The sequence below is a fragment of the Crocodylus siamensis genome, chromosome 1 (assembly GCF_052110815.1).
Source record: "Crocodylus siamensis isolate JL-2025a chromosome 1, ASM5211081v1, whole genome shotgun sequence".
Lineage (NCBI taxonomy): Eukaryota > Metazoa > Chordata > Crocodylia > Crocodylidae > Crocodylus > Crocodylus siamensis.
In genome coordinates this window covers 275,146,009-275,166,452 of record NC_143395.1, presented here as the reverse complement: position 1 = coordinate 275,166,452, position 20,444 = coordinate 275,146,009, and the positions used below count along the sequence as shown (strand labels likewise).

The window sequence follows — 20,444 nt, the reverse complement described above, 5'->3', positions numbered from 1 at the left end:
GGGGAGTGTTCCATGGGCCTGATTTGGCCTGCAGAGCCAGCCCTAGACTATTCATTTGGACTGGTCTTAAGCTACTCATGTGGTCCATGGGACTGGATAAGTTGAACACCTGTGCAATACAGCAATGCTGTGTTAATGCAGGTTAATATATCCTGCTTCTTAGCAGAACTAATAACCCAGGGCAGAGCACTATGCTTATGCATTACTGCGTCTGATATCTGAGCTAATTTATTCAGAGCTAACTTGGGTATCTTTGCAAAGTACCTCCAAGTGTTGTGTAGACAAACTCGAATAATCTAACTCAGTGATTCTCAGTCAGGGTACCATGATGCACTGGGGTGTCACCATATCCATTGAAGGGCAGCATGAGGTGTGAGGAAGTAAAAAAGATGTGAGAGGTAAGCAGATTAGCCAAGAAGATAAGTGCAGGCTCAGGCTGGCTGAGCCCTCGCCTCCATTGCTGGGCCGCTCTGCAAGGAGGTAAACACTGCAATATATAAATTAGCTTTTGAAACTGGGTGCTATTTAATTTACAAAAGCTATAGAGGGGTGCCCTCAGTCCACTGAGAGGTGCCTTGTGTCCCCCCAAAGGTTGAGAACTAACAGCACCAAATTTCAGTTCAGAGCTTGAAGCTCTGAACAGTGATTCTCAACCTGGATCCTGTTCCACCCTGGGATGTCTTCAGAGCCTTTCATGGCCCCACACTGTCAGTACTGTTAGGTGTACAAACATCATTTGCAAGGTAAACCCAGAGATTTTAAATAGGAATCCACAATGTTAAAAACATTCTGACCCATGTTGTGGTCTTTCTGAGTTCTTTGCAACAGAAGAATTGCTCTGCTGTTTTTCTGTAGTTAAAATTTGAGTGAAAGCTAAGAGTTAGCATTTTCTGAGGGAGCCCTTGAGTCTAATGAGGAGCATCTTGAATCTAAAAATGTTAAGAACCACAGCCCCAGAATATGGGATAAATTACTCTGATTCTCCAGGTTCTGGAAGGGGTGTAGGAAAATCTGGGGTATCCTAAATAGAATCCAGCCAAGTCTCTCTTTTTGAGGCAGTAAATCAAGAATCATTATTTAGGATCATGGAATGTAGATTTGCCCCTATCATCTTATAGTAGTTTGAACTGTGTTTAAAATTATTTAGAAACTTGAACTGTATTTTGAAACCTGCATTTTGCCAGTGCGCCTGGTATTCCCAACAATACCGTGACAACTTCATTTGGTTTGATCGCTGCCTGTTCTTAGCCATTTTGAAGGCAGGCGAGAAAAACATATGTGCAACTTTCCCTCCTCTCTTCATACCCTTTCTCTCTGTCTCCTGGTCCTAGGGTTCAGTACCCTGGTCAGGAATGTCTGCTCATGAAACTAATTTTAATACTAGATGACATTATCTCATTGATCTGTCATATTATTGCTCCAGAATTTACTTTCAAAACAGCATCACTAGATAGTACTGATGAAAAACATTTATTAGGTATGTAATTAGCATTAATTTAGGATTGTGCTAATGAAATTTCCTAACTACAATACATTTATTTCTTGCTAATAAAATCCTATTAGTTTATCAAAATTGCCGTCAGATGCTTTTAAAGGAACATAGTCATTTTGGACCTCATGCTTCAGTCTGGAAATGCCCCTCTTACTATTGTTGCAAGTAAATCTGAAAAACTTGTTAGAGATTGGAGAGAAAAAAATGACCTCCTCTAGTTTTCAGTCTGTTTGCATTGTCTGTTTTGACAGCACTGCATGCATAGTCCATTTCTGTTTTGCTGACGTTGCACTCATTTTCACAGGCCCTGCATTTGCTCTATTTGTATTGTAGCCAGCACAGTGCAGTGATGGTCCAAGGTTGAGGCTCCTACGCACTAGGGCAATACACATAATCAATAAATAACATTGGGTAAAACAGCAGAACTGAAACAGAAAGTAAGGCGTTTGTGTGCGTATGTGCATGAGCACAAAAAAATCCAGTGTGATGAGAGAAGATACTGACAGAGAAAGTCTTCATGTTCCAAATGTTCCTGAAACCAGGAAGAGTGAGAGAAATTTGGGGGTACTTTCCAGAAGTCTTTTACAATTCCCAGTAGAAAATGGCAAAGGAAAGCTGTTCCATTTGGGAAGAGTTGTGCTAGAAATGGCACTGTGCTGAGTGGCACAAGCAAAAGATAAATGGACCGAAGCAGTGTGTAACTGTCATGGCAGAGAGGATCTTTCCTACCTCTGATAACATTGCCTATCCTGATCCCTACATGTGCACTACACTCCATTTCCTGCTTCAGTAGAGATCACCTTGCAGGATGGATCAACCAATCCATTTTGCAGTCATAAACATAAGAAGTGCCATGCTAGATCAGCCCAATGATCCATTTAGCCTAGTAGTCTATCTCTAACAGTAGTAGTAGATGCTCCAGAGGGAGACTATGTATGCAGGGCATGCCTAACATAATCCATCTCTTGTCATGCCCTCCCTGGCATCAACCATCATTGGTTTAAGGATGTCAGAGGATACATCTCTAATTTATTCTGTGTAATAGCTATTAATGGATCTGTCCTCCATGAATTTGGGGAGGAGGCCTGTCTTTCTTACACCTTAATATTTCTTGTGTAGTTAGTCATACCATTAAAGTTTTATGGAATGGAGAGGAACATTAGGGAAGGGTGGGCCATAGCACATATGTGGGTATTGTTCTCAGTCTCTTCAAAAGTCCTTCCAGATATCAACTGGGATAAGAAAAACACACCTAGTTTCTTAAGGTGCTGTGCCAACAAACGGATTTTTAAAATCCTTGTCAATGTCGAGACATTCAAATTGAACATGTCTCTACAACTGCAGGAATCCTGGCAGCATTATAATCTGTTTTGGGCTCAAGACATAACAGTTTATCCTGCTCCTACTGAACCCACCAGCAAATCAGAGTTCTAAACGAGCAGGATAGGGGTCATAATGGGCTGTATTGACTGTGTGGTTTGTTCTTTTTATGTGGCCTGGATTTAATGAACAAATGTTATTTTTCTGGTCTAATACATATTTGTGACTAGAGTATAGTTGAGCAGGAAGGAATGTTTCCTAACAATGATAACTTTTGCTTAACCTAAAATAGATACACTCATGATAGCTCTGTCAGTGAAGGCTTTTCCATATATGAAGGCAAGGCTCAGTGAAGACACCACATTATGGTTAAAAAGCCAAACTTCATTAAAACGATGCCTAAAGGCATCACAGGCTGGCAGCTGTGGAAAAGGGAGGAAATGACAGAAGCCCAGAGCACTCATCTGCCTCTTTCCCCTTTTTGGCTCTTGAATATTGAATGATCTAAAGCTTAGCAGCCCAAACTATCTCCTAAACCAGGTATCACAGCTAGGCTCACAGCCTAGCTAAATTCATTTTGCTGGATTGGAAAACCACTGAACCTTCCAAAGTGATCTCAAATAGTCCCATAGCTACAGTCCCATTTAGTGTGGGAAGGTAATTATATCTATATATATACCATCTGAAAGACATGACAATAAGCCACGCTGGCAGGAGACTTAGATGCCACCCCCAGCAATGTATGTACACTACCTGGACTCTCACCTTGCTACTGATGCCCTCCATCAGAGATGCCAGTCAATTTGCAGTCTATATCAGGCAGTCTGGGTTCAATTGACTGGAGCCAGCTTCTTTATTGTATGCATCTCTTGTACAAGACAGCAAGTACTGTCAAATATTATGCCCTTCCGGCTGAAAAAACCTCATAAAATCATCTCTGCTCTGGGCTGATGTTCTTTCTGGCATAGTCCCATATCACAGTGTTGCTTCAGACCTACTTGAAGGAGAAGGTGAAGGACTATACTAACATATTTACAAGGAAAACTGTTTCACTTTACTTCACTCAAGTGAATACACTAACTCTTGTATCTGTGATCAGATGGATCCACCGAGATAAGCAATGGTGGTAGCAGCAGGGAGAATGGGCAAAATGTCATTGCCAGAACTTTCTAAAAAGGGATGTTGACTGAACCCACTGCCTGCCTTGGCAGCCACATCATCAGAACAGGATTCTAACCTATCCTGTTAGTACAGTGGAGCTATGATCTTTGTACCCCAAGAAGGTAACATATTGAAGCCCAAAATCCAAAATCTGTGCAAGGTGTTTACAAGTATAGCTGAAAAATGAAAGAGAAAGCCAGAAGTGAAGTGCAAATAGCCAGAGCCACAGAAGGCGTGATGAGAAACCTAAAATAGTATGGAGCATATAGTGCTGGGACAAGATTTAGAAACATTTAAGACCAATGAATACCTGCTTCTTTTTTGAAAGATTTTTTTTTGCAAAAGTGTTGCTGGTTTAATAAAAGATATCATCTCTACTATGAGGCCTGACTGCTTTTTCCTCTAGACCAATACGGCTACAACCTGGATACCTGACACATGGAAGATATAAAATTTTAGCCGGCTTTTTTTTTTAAATGAAATCTTCATAATTTCCCAAGGAGGAAGCAACTTGGACCACCTGAAACCTGAGATACTGCTTCTGCCTTCAAGGTAATTTGCATCCTCACAGAGCCTCACAAGAGAGCTGAGAGACACCTTACCACATAAGAACTGCCTGCCCAGAGGAGTTTTCCATCTATTGACTCCTCTGTGAAATCTTACAAAATATGAACTTTCATTTCTACCCAGGACAACTTCTACAATCTTTTCTCGATGCCTGATTGAAGGGTGTTTGTGCCCGAAAGCTTGCAATTAAAGAATTTTTTTTGCAAAAGTCTTGTTGGTCTAATAAAAGAGATCATCTCTACCATGAGCCCTGTTTGCTCCTTCGTGAGACATTAACTTGTGGTTGCTTTTAGCACTGTACACATCCTTTATGGCTACATATGAGTAACATAAGCATGTGGAAAGTATCATGTGCTGCAAGGTGCTCTCCTAAGGTGAGCAGAAAGGCCATCAGGACCAGGATAGCTAAGAGGAAGGTAGGGCAGAAGCAAGATCCAGCTTCCTGTAGCACAGCTAAGTGACAGTGAAGAAGAGATCAAAAAGAGAAGCATGAACATGCCAGAGTGACTTGGGAAGAGAATGAGCAGGGATCGCCTATACCTGAGTAAGGGGAAAAGGAGGCTGTGATGAGGCTTGTCAAAGACGTAATGGCTGAGCAGGCAGAAGATGTGACAGTGGAAAATAGGTTGGGGAGAGGGAAAATTAAAACCGGCTTCCTTTTTGTTTTCGACTCTTCTGGGTGGCCCAATCCAGCAATGCATCCTGATACTTTGATAAAGGCATGGAAAGAATGACTGCCAGCAGTTTCCATAATCAGGAGATCCTATAATGTGGTCTCCCTAACTGGGAGATTGGAAAGTGCTGGAACATCATTTGGGGAGTGGTTCGAGTTCTGGGACCCAATTCAACCATATAGGGAATGGCTGTAATACTTTAACTCTTCCCATGCACATCTATGATTCTCAGTGGAAAAATTGAAGTAGTTTGCAGTAAGTTATAAATAATCCTGTGCCCTAAGTGAATCAGAGAACTTATGGAGACAGTATAGTTTCATATAGTTTCATAGTTTCATATTTTCTAGGGTTGGAAAGGACCTGAGCAGATCATGGAGTCCAACCCCCTGCCATGGCAGGAAAGAATACTGGGGTCAAATGACCCCAGCAAGGTGTACATCTAACCTCCTCTTAAAGACCCCCAGGGTAGAAGCAAGCACCACTTCGCTTGGAAGTTCGTTCCAGATCCTAGCTGCCCTGACGGTGAAGTAGCGCCTCCTGATATCTAGCCTAAATCTACCCTCTGCCAGCTTGTGACCGTTATTCCTGGTCACTCCTGACAGTGCTTGGGGGAACAAGGACTCCCCAATGCCTGCTGGTCCCCTCTGACTAGTTTGTAACAGGCCACTAGGTCCCCCCTCAGCCTTCTCTTGTGGAGGCTGAACAGGTTCAGGTCCCATAGCCTCTCCTCATAGGGCCTGCCCTGCTGTCCCCTGATCATGCGAGTGGCCCTCCTCTGGACCCTCTCCATGTTGTTCACATCCCTCTTGAAGTGCGGTGCCCTGTACTGGATGCAGTACTCCAGCTGTGGCCGGACCAGTGCGGCATAGAGGGGGAGGATCACCTCCTTGGACCTGCCTGAGATGCATCTGTGGATGCATGACAAGGTACGGTTGGCCTTCCTGACTGCATCCCCACACTGCCGGCCCATGTTCATCTTGGCATCAATGATCTGCCTCTGCACTGACGAGAAGGGAGTTCCCCAGTCTGTAAGTATGGTGCTGATTGTTCCTCCCCAGGTGCGTCACTTTGCACTTGTTGGTGTTGAATCCCATCCTAGTCTCATCCGCCCACCCCTGTAACCTGTCTAGGTCCAGTTGCAGCCTATTTCTCCCTTCTAGTGTGTCCACATCCCCCCACATCTTAGTGTCATCAGCATTTTTGAACAGGGTGTTATTTACCCCCTCGCCCAAATCATTGATGACAATGTTGAACAGTGCGGGCCCAAGGACTGAGCCCTGTAGTATATGAATACACAGAAAGGATCTTCTAATTCATTCTAGACCACACTTCTCAAGACAGGCTTATCCCTGTCTAAACCAGCTGAGACAACTGGCACCTCAAAACTTCCGCTGACAGATTTAACAACCTTTCTGGGTACCCACCTAGAGGACCTGACCACCTACATTGTTAGGAACTTCTTCCTGACATCTATCCTAAAACCCTCTTGTGGCAGTTTAAGATCATTACTTCTCATCTTGTCCCAGTGAGCAGAAGGAAGAATTTATCACCATCTGACAAAATATACTGCTGCCAATGAAAGGTTATGCCTTAGTCTCTAAGGTGCCACCCTGCCCTGTCTTCTGCTATCCTCTGTATAGGAAGAAGTCTTCCCATATAATAAAGGTTACCAGCCCTCCTTCTAGGAAAAAAAAAGTCTTTTTTCTACACTAAATACTCTCAGTTCTTCCAAACTTTTTTTTCTAGACCTCTAATATATGTTTTTTGCTCTCCTCGAAACTTTTTCACTTTCTTGAAGTGCAGTATACAGAATTGGACACCTTACTCCAGGTGAGGCCTGAAGAGAGTAGGAGAATAACTTCCCATGAGTTGCATAAGACATACCTTTTAATACATCCTAGGATGCCATACACCTTTTTTGCAACGATATTCTCATGTTGACTCCTATTCAACTTGTGAGCCACCATAACCCCCAGATCCTTTCCTGCAGTACTGCAGCCTAGCCAGTCATTTCCTATGTAATTAAGTGACTGTGATAATGCACATGCTGAAAGGGATCAAATTAAGATCACATGGGCAACCCTAACCTCAGCACTTTGTAACTTCTGAGTTCCTTCAACTTTTCTGTACAAAAATGTAGGATTTTTTTTTCTGATCTACATTTAGATCAGGGTATTATATATAACTATATAATATGCAGAATATGACTTGACTTTTAGGCTGCTGTAATCCAAAACAAAATGTCTTGTCAAAAACCATGTTTCTCATTTAAATGATTGAAAAGCAGCTTTCCCAAGGTCTCTGCATCTTCCTGTATCAGAGTCTGAACTCTCTGTGTTTAAATCTGGAAAATATTTGTATTCTTTGAGATATAGAGGAAAGGTAATGCATAGGGTTTAGGTGTTCATCTCCTGAAAAGTGTCTCCTGATTTACTTGGGGATGGTCCTGCTTTAAGCAGGGTGTTGGACTAGATGACCTCCTGAGGTCCCTTCCAACTCTAGCTTTTTATGATTCAAAGTACCTAACTTATATTTTCCCTCTACCCCTCTTGGCATTGTTTTCCTGTCACAAGAATATTTGATTAGTGTTCAGGCGTGACAGAAACATGCTGGTCCAGCCAGGGAAGAGTCAACCAGTCACATAAACAACTTCATTATTTGTACTTGGGCAGAACTGGCACCCAGTCAGGATCAGAGTCTGGTGGGGCTGATCCACACAGGGGATGATACAGCTCCTGGTCCTAAGCACTTTCAGTGGGGACCTGATGCTGCAATGGGCTGGTGCCAGAACTGGACCTGAACTAATAATAATAATAAAAATAATAAAATCTCCCCTACTCCCCACTTGTTTTTCCGGAAGCAGGAGAAGAGGTCTTGTTTTTACCTCTCACAGGTTGGGCCTTTCTGACTTGGGGGGTGGGGGTGTCTCCCTTTCCACACTGACTTCACCTTTCTCCACCTCATTCTCAAGCCCCTTTTCCAGGCTGACAAACACCCTCTCTGGCTATGGCAGCCGTTGGTGCTGTGGTGCCCCTGAACCACGTGAGGGTGTTTGCTCTGTGTTGTGTCCAGGTCAAGGGGAGTCTCATGCAGAGTTTCGAGCATGTTTCTGAACACTAATCAAATACTCTTGTGACAGGAAAACAATGCCAGGAGGGGTAGAGGGACAATACAGGTCAGGTACTTTGAATCATAGAAAATGAGAGTTGGAAGGGGGAGGTCACCTAGTCCAGTAGTCTCAACCTTTTCCATACCAGGACCCATTTGTAAACATTGATGTCCAGTTCTACCGCAATACCCCTTGCTCCCCACCCTCTGCCCCCAGCGTGTGGGGCAGGGGGTGAATGTGGGGGGCATGAACGACTGGTACCTCCTGAGACTGGAGGGGCACCATTTGTAGGTGGCAGTGGCAGTGGCAAGTGGGGATTGGCCGCAGACGCCGGCGGCAGTGGTGCCGGGTGGGTGGCGATGAGTGGGGACTGCCCGCAGATGCCAGCAGTGGCAGTGTGGAGGGGTGGCAAGGGGTGAGTGGGGACTGCCCACAGACACTAGTGGCAGCAATGGTGGCAAGGGGAGGGGTGGTGAGTGGCTAGCAGGGCCCACCTGCAGATGCTGGTGGTGTCGTTGGCAGGGGCGGGGCGAGTGGCAACTGCCCACAGAAGCTGGTGCTGGCAGTGGCCAATCGCAGGGGGGCAGTGAGTCGCTGATGGTGGGGGCCCGAAGCAGCCCCTCACAACTCTGCCAGCCCTCAAGGGGAAACCCACAGGTGCCCACTTTTTTCTCCTTTAAAGGAGGATCCACATTGCAAGTCTGGCTGATCCATTTTTGTACAGCTTGTTGGCGCCCCTTGCGGGCTGAGACCCCCCTGCTCCAAGCCGGGGGCCTGCAGCCGGGGTCTGAGGGCTGTGCCGTGGGGGCTGGCCCAAGGGGAGGTGCGCGGTGCCGCAGGGCCAGGGCCAGGGCGAAGGGAGGCTCCCACGGGAAAGGAAGGAGCCGGCGGGCTCCGCGCGCCCCTTCCCGCCCCGCTCCTGTGAGGCTGGGGGCGGCCCGGCTCCGCGGCGCCTCCCTGTGGCGGAGCGACGCCAGGGCTGCTCGGTGCCGCCGCCTTGCGCTCCCGCTCCCGCTCCCGCTGCCGGCAGCGCGCTCCTGGCTCCGGGTTTTCGCTCCGACCGCGTGCAGACCAGCTCCCCGGCTGGCCGCGAGCGAGCGGGCGCGGGGCAGAGGCGAGCGAGGCATGGGGCGGCGGGCGCCCCGCGACGCCGGCTGCTAGCCAGGGGCGCCGGGCGAGCCGGCGCGGGGACGGAGCGCCATGCCCTTCGCCAAGCGCATCGTGGAGCCCCAGTGGCTGTGCCGGCGGCAGCCCGCCGCCTCCGTGCTGCTGGAGGAGGGCGGCTCGGAGGAGGAGGAGGACGACGGCGGCATGCTGGACCTGGGCGCCGTCAGCAACGTGGCTCTGTCCCGGGTGCTCCGGCAGCTGTCGGCCGTGGCGCGGCACGCCGGGGCGCTCTTCCAGGAGCTGGAGGGCGAGCTGCAGGGCACCCAGCGCCGCGTGCGGGCGCTGCACGGCCGCCTCGCCGCCGCCCAGGGCGCGCTGCACGGCCTGGACCCCAAGCAGGAGGCAGTGCGTGAGTGCCCGGCCCGCGGGGCGGGGGTGGGTGGCTCGGGGGATGCCCGGCTCCGCGCCCCGCCGGCCGCCGCGCGCACCTGGCGGCGCCGGCTCCGCTTCATGCCCGCGGCGGGGACGAGGGGCGGCTTGCATCTGCTGCGGGGCTGGGCAGCAAGTTTCGAGGGGACTGAAAGGCGTCCCATTGCGGGGGAGGGTCCGACAAGCCCCTTAATCAGTGGATCAATTAGTGATGGGGGGGAGTGTTGTATCTGCTCCGGAGCTGCACAGCAAGTTTGGAGGGGGCTGAAAGGCGCCCCACTAGGAGAAGGTCCACCAAGCCCCTTAATCCGTTAGTTAATGATAGATTAATTATTAATCAATGGATCGGTTAGTGAATGAATGGGCATAACATCCTCGAAAATGAAGGGTGGGAGGGTATCTGGTGCAACCCCCTACTCCAAGCAGGAACGTCTCCCAGCTAGATCATCCCAGACAAAGCTTGGTCTACCCGGGTCTTAAAAGCCTCCGATGCTGGAGAGGCCACCCCCTCTTTGGGTAACTTCCCAGCCCTGGGGCAGGGGCCATGCGGAGGACCTGGAGGCGAGGCTGGTGCCTGCTGGAGTTTTGCTGGTGGCAGCCCTGGTGGGGGATGGCTGGGGAGCCCCTTCCCCCTGGGGCACAGCTGGCAGGGGCACAGCTGGCAGCACAGGCCAGGTGCGGGGTGCGGCGAGCCTGCCGGAGTGACACGCGAGATGATGTCAGTGCTTTGTGGCTTACATAAGGAGCTCCCCAGCATGGAGTTTGCAGGCTGTCTCTGTTACGGTAGCGGCTGTGGCAGGGAGAGGGGCTGGAGGATTTCTAGGCAGGTGCGGTATTCCTCACCCCATAGCATCTCTGATCCTTCCCCAGATCTAGCCTGCACACCCCACACCTGCTCCCTTCCGTTCAGACCCCACCTTTATCTTTCTGGGCTTTATGGTTAAAATGAGGACTGGGAGGGATAACAAATAGAAGCTGCCTCTGGGCATCATGCACTCCTGAAGTTCGGTGGCTGACTTGCGGTGACAAAAGAGGCAGCCCTGGAAAGCCATGAGCTCCGTTGAGGGCAAAAGAAAGCTCAGACTCCGGTCCCTAGCAAGCAGTGCTTGAATGTTGTTTCCTCTCCACCCAAAGCTATACAAGCTGTGACAGGCCCCCTGCTTCTGACAGCTGCTCCTATCAGCTGGATGTGGCCTATGCAAGTGAGGACTTAATGACTTTTAGCGGTGCATGAGTTTCCCCTCTGTTTGGTATTTTTGGCAGGTCAGATTTCTGCCTGGAAGCCTGGTCTGACAGTCGCACAGATGGAGTCCTTTCTGTTACCACCTCTGGATGAAAGAGCTGGGTTCAGAAGGAAGCGCTGGGTTAGCTTTTGCTTGTGCTTAGCCTGGCTAAATCTAGAGTAAATTGACTGTTTAGGGGAAATGAGACCTCTGATGGCCACTTGATTATTACACCTTTGGAAGCAAATGTGAAATCTGATCATTCTACTCAGATTTTCTTCTCTGAAACCAGAGTAAAGTAGGAACAACCACTTCATAGTCAAACAAGTTTTTCTAATGAACCGAATCAAGAACCTTTGTTTGCAGCAGGTACCTATAGCCATGTCCTCAGCTGGTATAAAATGATGCAGTTCCACAATGGCTTTATCACACTTCATTGACTTGGGCACAGCTCTGTGTTTGTGCACTAGCCAAGGCTCTTGGTGCCTGGAGAAGGGCGTTCTCTTGTTTTGGGGCAGGTATATTGTCGGAGCAGTTTTCTCCGAGTGGTGAAAAAAGGGGATTGGATAATGAAAAAGGGGTTGGGTGAGGCAATGAAAGCTCATTGGACTGTGTTGTGCCCTTATTATATCAATGCAAATCGGGAGTAACTCCATTGCAGGCAGCAGGGTTATTCTGGAGAGACAGGAGAATCTAGCTGTTTGTTTTGTTTTGCTTTGTTTTGTTATGTGGATTGTACTAGTAGCTCTGGTTGACAAAGCACAGTATGAAACTAGTGTTACAGTAGTGTAACTCCATGGCCTTCATTAGTGGCACTGTGGATTTACCCTAATGCTGGAAAAAGCAGAACTTGGCACTTTTTTTTTTTACACATGGGTTAATATTGCCGGGACAGCATTTGCCAGATTTTCAGGAGAGGAAAGTCTTTTGCTGAAGATCTTTGCTCGGTTTCCCTATTTAGCCCCTTCCCTCTTCTGCATAGAAACCCACACCGGGATATCAAAGTAGTAGAGATCACTTTGGATGAATCCCTGTCTGTGGGCTCCTCCAAAGGTTGTGCACAATCAGGTCCAGCTTCCCCACTCCTTTTTATTGCGTCCCCATCTACACAGTCACTCACACCCACATTCCACCCCTCCACATACCTTTCCTCCACACCTCTTGAAGCTCATGACAGGCATACCAACGTACTATATACACTGAAGCACACATCCAGTCCCACAGATCACAGGGTTAGTACCTCCAACTCTTTCTGTAAGGACACCACCGCATGCATTATAACTTTTGGTCGCAAAACCATACCCTCATGTGTTTTAAGCATGCCGTGTTCACACAAATTTGTCTACGAACTTCAGTCTAACCATATCAAGAGTGAGTTTTAACCCCCTTTCACAGAAATCAGTAGACTAACACCAACATTTTAGTGTGGCCTATTTAGCCACATTTACTTAGATGCTGTATAACTTTGCGTTGGAAGAGTATAAGTGATACAGACAGGTCATACTTTTTTGAAACTATTTGACGTTTGAAGCCATTAGTCTATCTCGCTACTGTAAAAAAAAACTTGGTGTTATAACACCACTAATTGCAGCACAATGATTTGAGAATAACACTGTCCGATTATTAGGCTGCTGGCAGAGGTGCTCCAAATATTGAGCTGTGAAGTTTCAGGACCTTTTTCTGTTCTCCTAATGAGCTAGTTAGATTACAAGGTTTCATTATGAAAGGGCATCTCAAGCAAGATAAAAGGGAATAATAGGCCAAGTGCATCTCTGGCATGTTATTCCAAGTTTTTATTTGGCCCAGGTGGGTTACCAGTATCGGGAGGCAAGAAGCCAAACAATGCTATAAAGATCGAAAAAATAAAGCTCTTAAAACTAATCTCTTGTAGCATTTTGGTATCATATTATCACTAATAAAATATTTTAATGTTAGATCTTTAGGATTGTGGTATTGAATTAAACCATTTAAGATGGGATCAAAGGGAGGCTAGAATAAAAAAATTCACTGAAATAAAAATGGTGCTTTGTAGGCTTTTTTGTTTGTTTGTTTGTTTCTCACCAGCTCTGCTGTTTTCATTAGGCCACAGCTCCCCTATTTCACTTTCATTGTTCTTCGTCTGGTCAAGGCCATGAGACTGGTTACTTTTTGTTTTAACTTGACCTTTTCTACTGTGCTGCTCAAATGCCCCTTTGCTTCTGGTCAGACACCAGAATTGGAATTCTTATCAGGCACCTGCAAAAGAACCAAACCTGAAAGGTTGAGGAAAGGGCATTTCTGCAGAGTCCCTTTCCCCTTCCTCATCTCTCCAGGATGCCCCACTTCTTTATAAAGAATTTTTGTGGCACCTACATTTGGGATTCTGCTTTGTTTCCCCTCTTTCATGTAAGCCTCTGGTTAGTAGAATCGTAAGTATGTAATGAATTTGAATCCTGCCCTAGGCTAGAGATTAGAAAAGTATCCTTCTCTACACACTTGAGAGAGACAGAGAAATCCTTCCTGTCCCAAATCTGGAGCTGTCTACTCAACCCTCCTTCTACTCGATCATTTTTGTTCTAACTTCACCCTAAATAGCTCCTGGTTTCCCATGCAGTGATATGGTTCCTGACAGTTTCACTGTTGCTTACAGGTTTCTGAAGGGGGATGGGGGGAATTGTGAAACTGACCAATGTCTTATTAATTTTGCTATCCTGGAAACAGAAAGAGCTTTGAGCAGCGATAGAAGCACAGGGTTTGTTTTTAGGGTCAGCACTCGCTGTTGTCATATTTGGAAAATTCACTTCAGGAATAGGGCTAGAAATGTAATTGTCTTTAAATGAAAGCTTAAATGTTGCAGATGTTAGTGTCAGGAATTCCCAGCTGGCATTGGGAACCATTCCTACTTGTCATTGCTCAGTTAGCCACAGAATTTTAATACCCTGATGAGGAGAATTCACTTTGTGTCCTGGTGTCCCAGAACATACATTCTGTTCTTTAAGGAAAGAAACATACACATTTTATTGAAAATGAATCTTTTCCAAAGCTTTCCAGTAGTTTCTTTCCTAAGATCAAAGGCAGGGGGCAACATTTTTTGCAGATGTACAACAAATTAGTCCTGCTCCCTCCCCAAGTACTGGTCTGATCCTCTTCCCCTTCCCAATCTGCTGTTCTGTGTTTTGTTCCCTGCCCAAACTGCTGCTCTGCTTCTTGCATTATCTGGTGTTGTGATACTTGTCCCTTCCTAAATCTGCCACATGCTACCCACAGGCTGTCTCTGTCACTTGTGGCATATGTGTCATAGGTTGACTACCCCAATCTAAGGCACTGCTTTTTATATCCAGCTTTCTTGGTACACAGAGTCCAGTGCTGTGTCCACCAGAGAGTATAGGGACATCAAATGGCACTAGACTCTTAATATTTCTCCTCAAAATTTTATTCTTTTTGTATTTTTATGCCATGTACTCCTTGTTCCATTTCTTCCGAGGTTGGTCATTGAAAATAGACTGGCTAATTTAACTGTTTAGTCCATTTCATTGTGGTTTTTCCTCCGTACTGGTAGAATGCCAATATGCTTGTTTCTAACTGCTGAGAAATGTTTAATGTTAGGCGTTCCTTCTCCCACAGGGTTTTTCTGAAACATATATTTAGATCTTAAGCTAAGCTAATAATTTCTTTTTCCTGCTCCTTATCTTACTAGGCAGAAGTCTCTCTCACTGCCAAATGAAATTTGCAAAGAACTCTTAAAATGAAGTTGTCTTGAAGCATGTCTACAGTGATAGCTACACACATGGTTATCAAATCATTTGGAGATTTTCAAAATAGCTTTGGGTGCTTTGATTCGAACCACATTTTAAAATGGTTCAGAAACCATGAGTTACACCAGAGCTATGTGTTCCACAGATTCTCAAAAAATCAAATTCATTTGGTGGTAGACAGCTACACTGTTGTTTGTATATGCTGTATACTCAGGTGCTCTCTCAGAATGGATTACTATCACTTTGGTTCCAATACTACAATAGCCACAATTAAGAATGGATGCTTGACTTTCCTTAATTGTACACTCCACTGCTTTTCCAGGTTTATGACAGACCTGAAACATATGTGAATGCAGAAAACATTTTTTGCTTTAAAAATATACATTGTTGCAATCCAAGATAGGTGAGGTATAGCCTGTGTCAAGGACTTTATTTGTGCACTTCAGTCATTTGGATTTGGAACAAAGTCTGGGGCACCTTGAAAAACTTGGAAAGAAAATGTACGTTGAATATGTTACAGAATGCTTTTAGTAAAATATACCACATCTGTATGCACAGTGTGAATGACAAAACCTTGTTCTCTGTCATTCTGAAAATTGATTCATTCCTCTTTATCACTAGTCATTTTTTTTCTTTTGTTTCTTGGGGTTTGTCTCTCTGGCACTGTTAAGTGTAGCTCTTCAATCCAACCTTATGTACTCCTGTTGAGTTTTTTATAGTGTGGGAAAGTGGGAGAATTCCTTTGCTACTCTGCTTCTTATGGGATCTGAGGGCTGATGTCATGGGCAGGGACTTGGAGAACTGAAATGTTGGTTTGCTTGTTTGTTTTTTTGCTGCTGCTGGAACAATAAAGAAATGTAAAAGGAAAAGCACTCACTAAGAGTCTCCCTACCTTACAATAGCATCAGACTAAACACAGCCCCTTAAAAAAGGAAAGTAGTTATCTTTGTGTACAGCCTAATGATAAAAACATTTACTAAACTCAAGAGGGGGGAAAACCTATGGAAGGGCATTTTTAATCTATTTTAGGTAGTGGTTTCTAATGGCTTCTACCCAAGCAATCTCACAAAAAACTTTCAGCAGTGGCCTTATGCATTGGAATTTGGGAGTGTCACTTTTGCCTGGGTTGACTGGAATATCACAATCTGGCCCTGTTTAAAATAAAACCAAAGAGTAACATCCTGGTCCCACAGAATGGAAAGACTCATAGTGACAGGTTGGGATTTTACCCAAGTGCTTTATCTGTCAAAATTCTATAACAACCAAATAGCAGGGAAATATGGTTTACATCTCAAAATGCATCCAGTTCATTTCTAGTATGTGATGTAAATCTGGGAAAAACCTCTGTAAAAGTATATGACCTTAAGCTTCATCTTTGTAGAGTTTGGGCACCTCATGGTTCTGTAACTGTTCTTTAAGCAGCATTGGTGAAATACAACATTATGTTATTGGTTTTTAACTTTTTTGGATCTTCTTGGTAGGTGAAGAGCTCCTTTTATGAGGGAGGGTGTGCCTTTAACTGTATAGGTATTCAGCAATGAAGCAATAGTAGATTGACACTCCTTTAAAGTGAGCAGAAGAATCTCTTCTATCCTCTCATTAGAAATACAGATCAAGATCCTTGCATAAACAGCATTGTTCGTATAAGGACAGTGGAATCACACAGATGAAAAGATGTGTAGGTGTATATGTGACTTACACCAAAGGAAAATTTGGCCCGATAAGTTAGAAATATTCATCTGTGTGTACACGTGTATGGATGCATGTACACATACATATATAGGAATCACGGGTAAGTAGGGCTGGAAGGGACTTCAGTGGGGTCATCTACTTCAGCCTTCTTGCTCAAGGCAGGATCCTCCCTGACTCAACCATCCCAGCCAAGTGCCTATTTACTGGTTCTTGAAAACATCCAGTATGTATATCCGTATATACGTGTGTGTGTGCATATTAACATTACATTTTGCTCTCAGTTCTACCTTCTCTTCCCCATCCAATAAGAATCACTTATGAAATAAGTGAAATCAGGAGCTGGGAAGTTAAAGTAATGGACGTCAGTAATCTCAAGTGAAGCCTTCATGCTTATGGAGGTGGGACGGCCACTGAGTTCTCTAGTTCCACACACACAAGATGGTGCTTTGACATTTTAAAGCAAGGAAGATAAAGAGTCTGGATTGTTTGCAGAAACTTTTATATATAATTCTGAAATGTCTATGGACAGAGAGGGAAGGACTTAGTGGAAGCAAATGCAAATAACCAATATAACAGTGCCACTCAACCCCTGCTCTGGCTAAGCGGTATCAGATTCTGTTGACATTTCTTGCATAGATTTGCAAGGGCATGAGAAGAGCCTTAAGTGTTGCTGCTGCTAAAAGTGCTCCTGGCTTTTTCCTTCTGAGCAGCTTAGCAAAGTTGAATGAGTACAAAGGAATGAAGTCGGTTTAAAAGGCATTGCCAGCTCTGCTCTGACATTCTTTTTTCTCCAGTACCTCCAGGACCACAGTACCTAAGTCAGGCTGAGTGTCCTCAGGGATTCCTATGTGCATAGTAGAGCTCCTCCTGGCCCAACCTCTGACCTCATCCAGGTTGAGGTTTAGCAGCTAAACCATGCTGGTCTAGCTCTAGTTATTTACTCATGAGGAGGAAAGTAGCACAAAACATTCTTCACCTGAGTTTTCTTACAGTTGTCTGGTGAGAACAGGGCAAAGTACTCAGCTGTTCAACAGCTTTGGACTGTGCCAATGAGGCAAAATAGAAGCTATTCAGTTGAACTTATTAAAAGCCAAATGCTAGTGGTTTGTCAGTTGGCTTGTCATATGCTGAGTTGTATTATAAGAGCAATTTACCTTAGGGCTGTACTGTTATCCCATTATTGCATGCTGTGTAATGTTACTGTACGATGCATCAGGACGGGTTGCAGGTGTGAAGGAGTCTGTGGGGGAAAGTTGCAGTTAGCATCCCAGCTCATTTGCTGCCCGCTAAGCTAAATCACTGTGCAGTGAGGTTAACCAATGACTGTGGTTAAAGGACTACTGCACCATACATCTGCTCCTCTTTCTAGGGGGGACTTGGCAGGGGAAAACTAGTTCAGAATAAAAGACAGGATGACTTTTGTGGACACAGAATAGATTTTCAATCCATCTATTAAATGGTGAAGGACCCCAAAATGAGGATTAATTTTTCTTTACTGTGTCATAGAATTCCTTATCTCCAAAATACTCCAGTTGCTTTCAGAGGTTCTGATGCTCATCTTTTCAGGATGCATATATTTTACCCCACTCCCTGTGGCTCTGGCGCCATCCCTGTCAAAGACTCTATCTAGCTTTTCTGTAATTTGAAGATTACCACTTCATGGTGCCCATTGATCTTTAATGGCAATGATTTGGTGTCTGAAGCAGAGGAAATACGATCAGCTTGCAAGAATATTTTTACAGCATTAGTGCACAGTTGTGTGGTCTTCTCACTTAGAGAACTGGACTTTTCAAAAGCTATGTTTTCAAATCATTTGCAATCTCCATGTAATCAGAATTTGACATCAGAATCTCTATTGGAGCTACTTCAACTATTAGCCTGTGAAAAGGAGGAACTCTTTCTGTGCTATTGAGTGTGTTTGGAGGGGAAGTTTTTCTACTTCCTTTGATGTATTAGCATCAAGAGAGAGTCTTAGCTTCATTCCTAATTGCTTCTAGATTTCAAATTTATATACCAATATGTAAGTCACTGTAAAGAGAGATAGTGGAATTTATAAAAAGTTCAAAAAGGCAGGATTTAGAGCTGGATTATAAGAAAAGATAGCATCCAGTACTGCCATTGAAGTGGAAATATCTCTCAAGAACACTCTTGGGTTACGTTCTTGTTATATCTAGCTGCTTCTAATATACCCCTTATTTTAAAAAGTAGTATAATTTTTCACACGGACTCCTATGACAGGTTATGTTCTGGCTCTGTTTTTATTTAGGAGCTTCATATTGTTGTATGTATGTTGGAAAATACTTTTTAAACATCTCAGATTCTTCTCCCTCCCCCTACCCAAGGCCTTTTTTTTTCTTAGCACTTTTCTTAAGCGAACTGGAAGAAAGCAACAGTGAATGGGACACTTGTTAAACTGAAGTAATTAATTATGCTAAGAGTTGTGTACTTGGAACTTTACTAAATTCAGCGAGCACTGCATGTATCTGCAATGTATGTCCCATCACAGGGTGACATTTTCTGATAGGATCACTGTAATCCTGACGACGCCATTGAAGTTTCTGTTTTCCTTTCAACTGGAAAGACAGTTGGACTTTGAACTGTAATCACTCAGACTGAGTCCCTGAGAAAGTTCGGAGAAGAGGTCCTGCTAACATGTGCATGCGATTAAAGACAATGTGCATGGGCTTGTGTGTTGTACTATAAATATTCATAACTTATCAGTTCTCTCCAACACCCCCTCCCCCCCATAAAGTTTACTGCTTAGTTCACACATGTTTTGTGGTAGATTTAAGTTAGGGACTGTTTGGTTTTTTTGTTTTTGTTTTTTTTTCCCCAGCCTATTCAGCTGTGTAATTTCCAGTGACTACAGAATCAAGCTGTTTCTGTACCAACAGTGAATTACATTGATGTTTTAAATAACTCCTTTCTACACAGAACTTGCAGAAGTTTAAATGCCGAGGAGAGCAGAGACCCATGCAGAGACAGTTTATTGTTATTTTTATTAAAAAATAACCGATTCTGTGTTCTTTGATGCTGCCATGTACAGTATGTAAGATTGTAATAGCCTGCAACTGTGAGGCTGAAGTTTGCTGCTACTAAACATGAGTTAGTCAGCAGTAAAAGTAAAGTGCTGTATTGGAAGTATAGCTCAGTGGCAATTTTTTTGTAATGTAATATTCATATTTATCTGTTCCCAGCATTTGGTAAGATCTGGTAACTAGCTATATTATTTATAATGAAAGTTGCTTTGGAATGAATCATAGATGCTCTGGTTGGCCTGAGTAGAGTAAAAATGAGACTGAATCCAAATAAAAGTTAATAGATGGCTTTTTTTTCATATCTTGTTTATCTGTCCCAAACAGAAGGAAGAGGTGGGTTTTGGCACAAATGTGAGCTCTCCCCTAGTAGCCAGTGGTTTGTGGTGACATGCTCTGTGCATCAGAACAGATGGTTATGTATGTTAGACCATAAGAGCTCTAAAAAAAAAGAGGGCATCATCTGAGATTCTAAAGGGGAATTGGTAATCTGCGTGCAGAGATCTTGCATTTGCATGTGCAAAATTTAAATATCCTGACTTCTCAGTACATGGATTTTGCTTGTAGTTGAGAGAGCAGAATTCACATACTTTACCTGGTCTTCCTTAATTATACTGCTCCTGGGAAACTGTTTTGGTCTATGGCATGACTGCAGCACTATAGTAGCTTTTTCCATATCGCTGTTTTGATGTCATCACTGCAACTTCCTCTTCTGCATATAGAAGATTTTGAAGACCCCTGCCACAAGGTCACTCAGCTCCTAAATAACTTGTAGAGTTGCTGTGAGAATTAAGTAGAATAGAGAGCCCTGCACAGATTTGGCAAGCATAGGTTAAATTTTCAACCCTAGGGTAGAGCATTTTGTTGAAACTTATTTTTATATTTCCCTTTGCCCTCTCCC

General features: G+C 44.6%; 1 protein-coding gene across 1 annotated transcript in view; it reads left to right on the top strand.

Moving 5' to 3' along the window:
* The first annotated feature begins 9,304 nt into the window (after positions 1-9,304).
* The window catches only part of NHS (NHS actin remodeling regulator), a 359,633-nt gene continuing 348,493 nt past the window's right edge, over positions 9,305-20,444 (top strand). Inside the window, exon 1 of the mRNA XM_090062941.1 lies at positions 9,305-9,839. Within this exon, the coding sequence (XP_089919067.1) occupies positions 9,524-9,839 (316 nt within the window). The 5' untranslated portion in view covers positions 9,305-9,523. The remainder of the gene's footprint in view (positions 9,840-20,444) is intronic.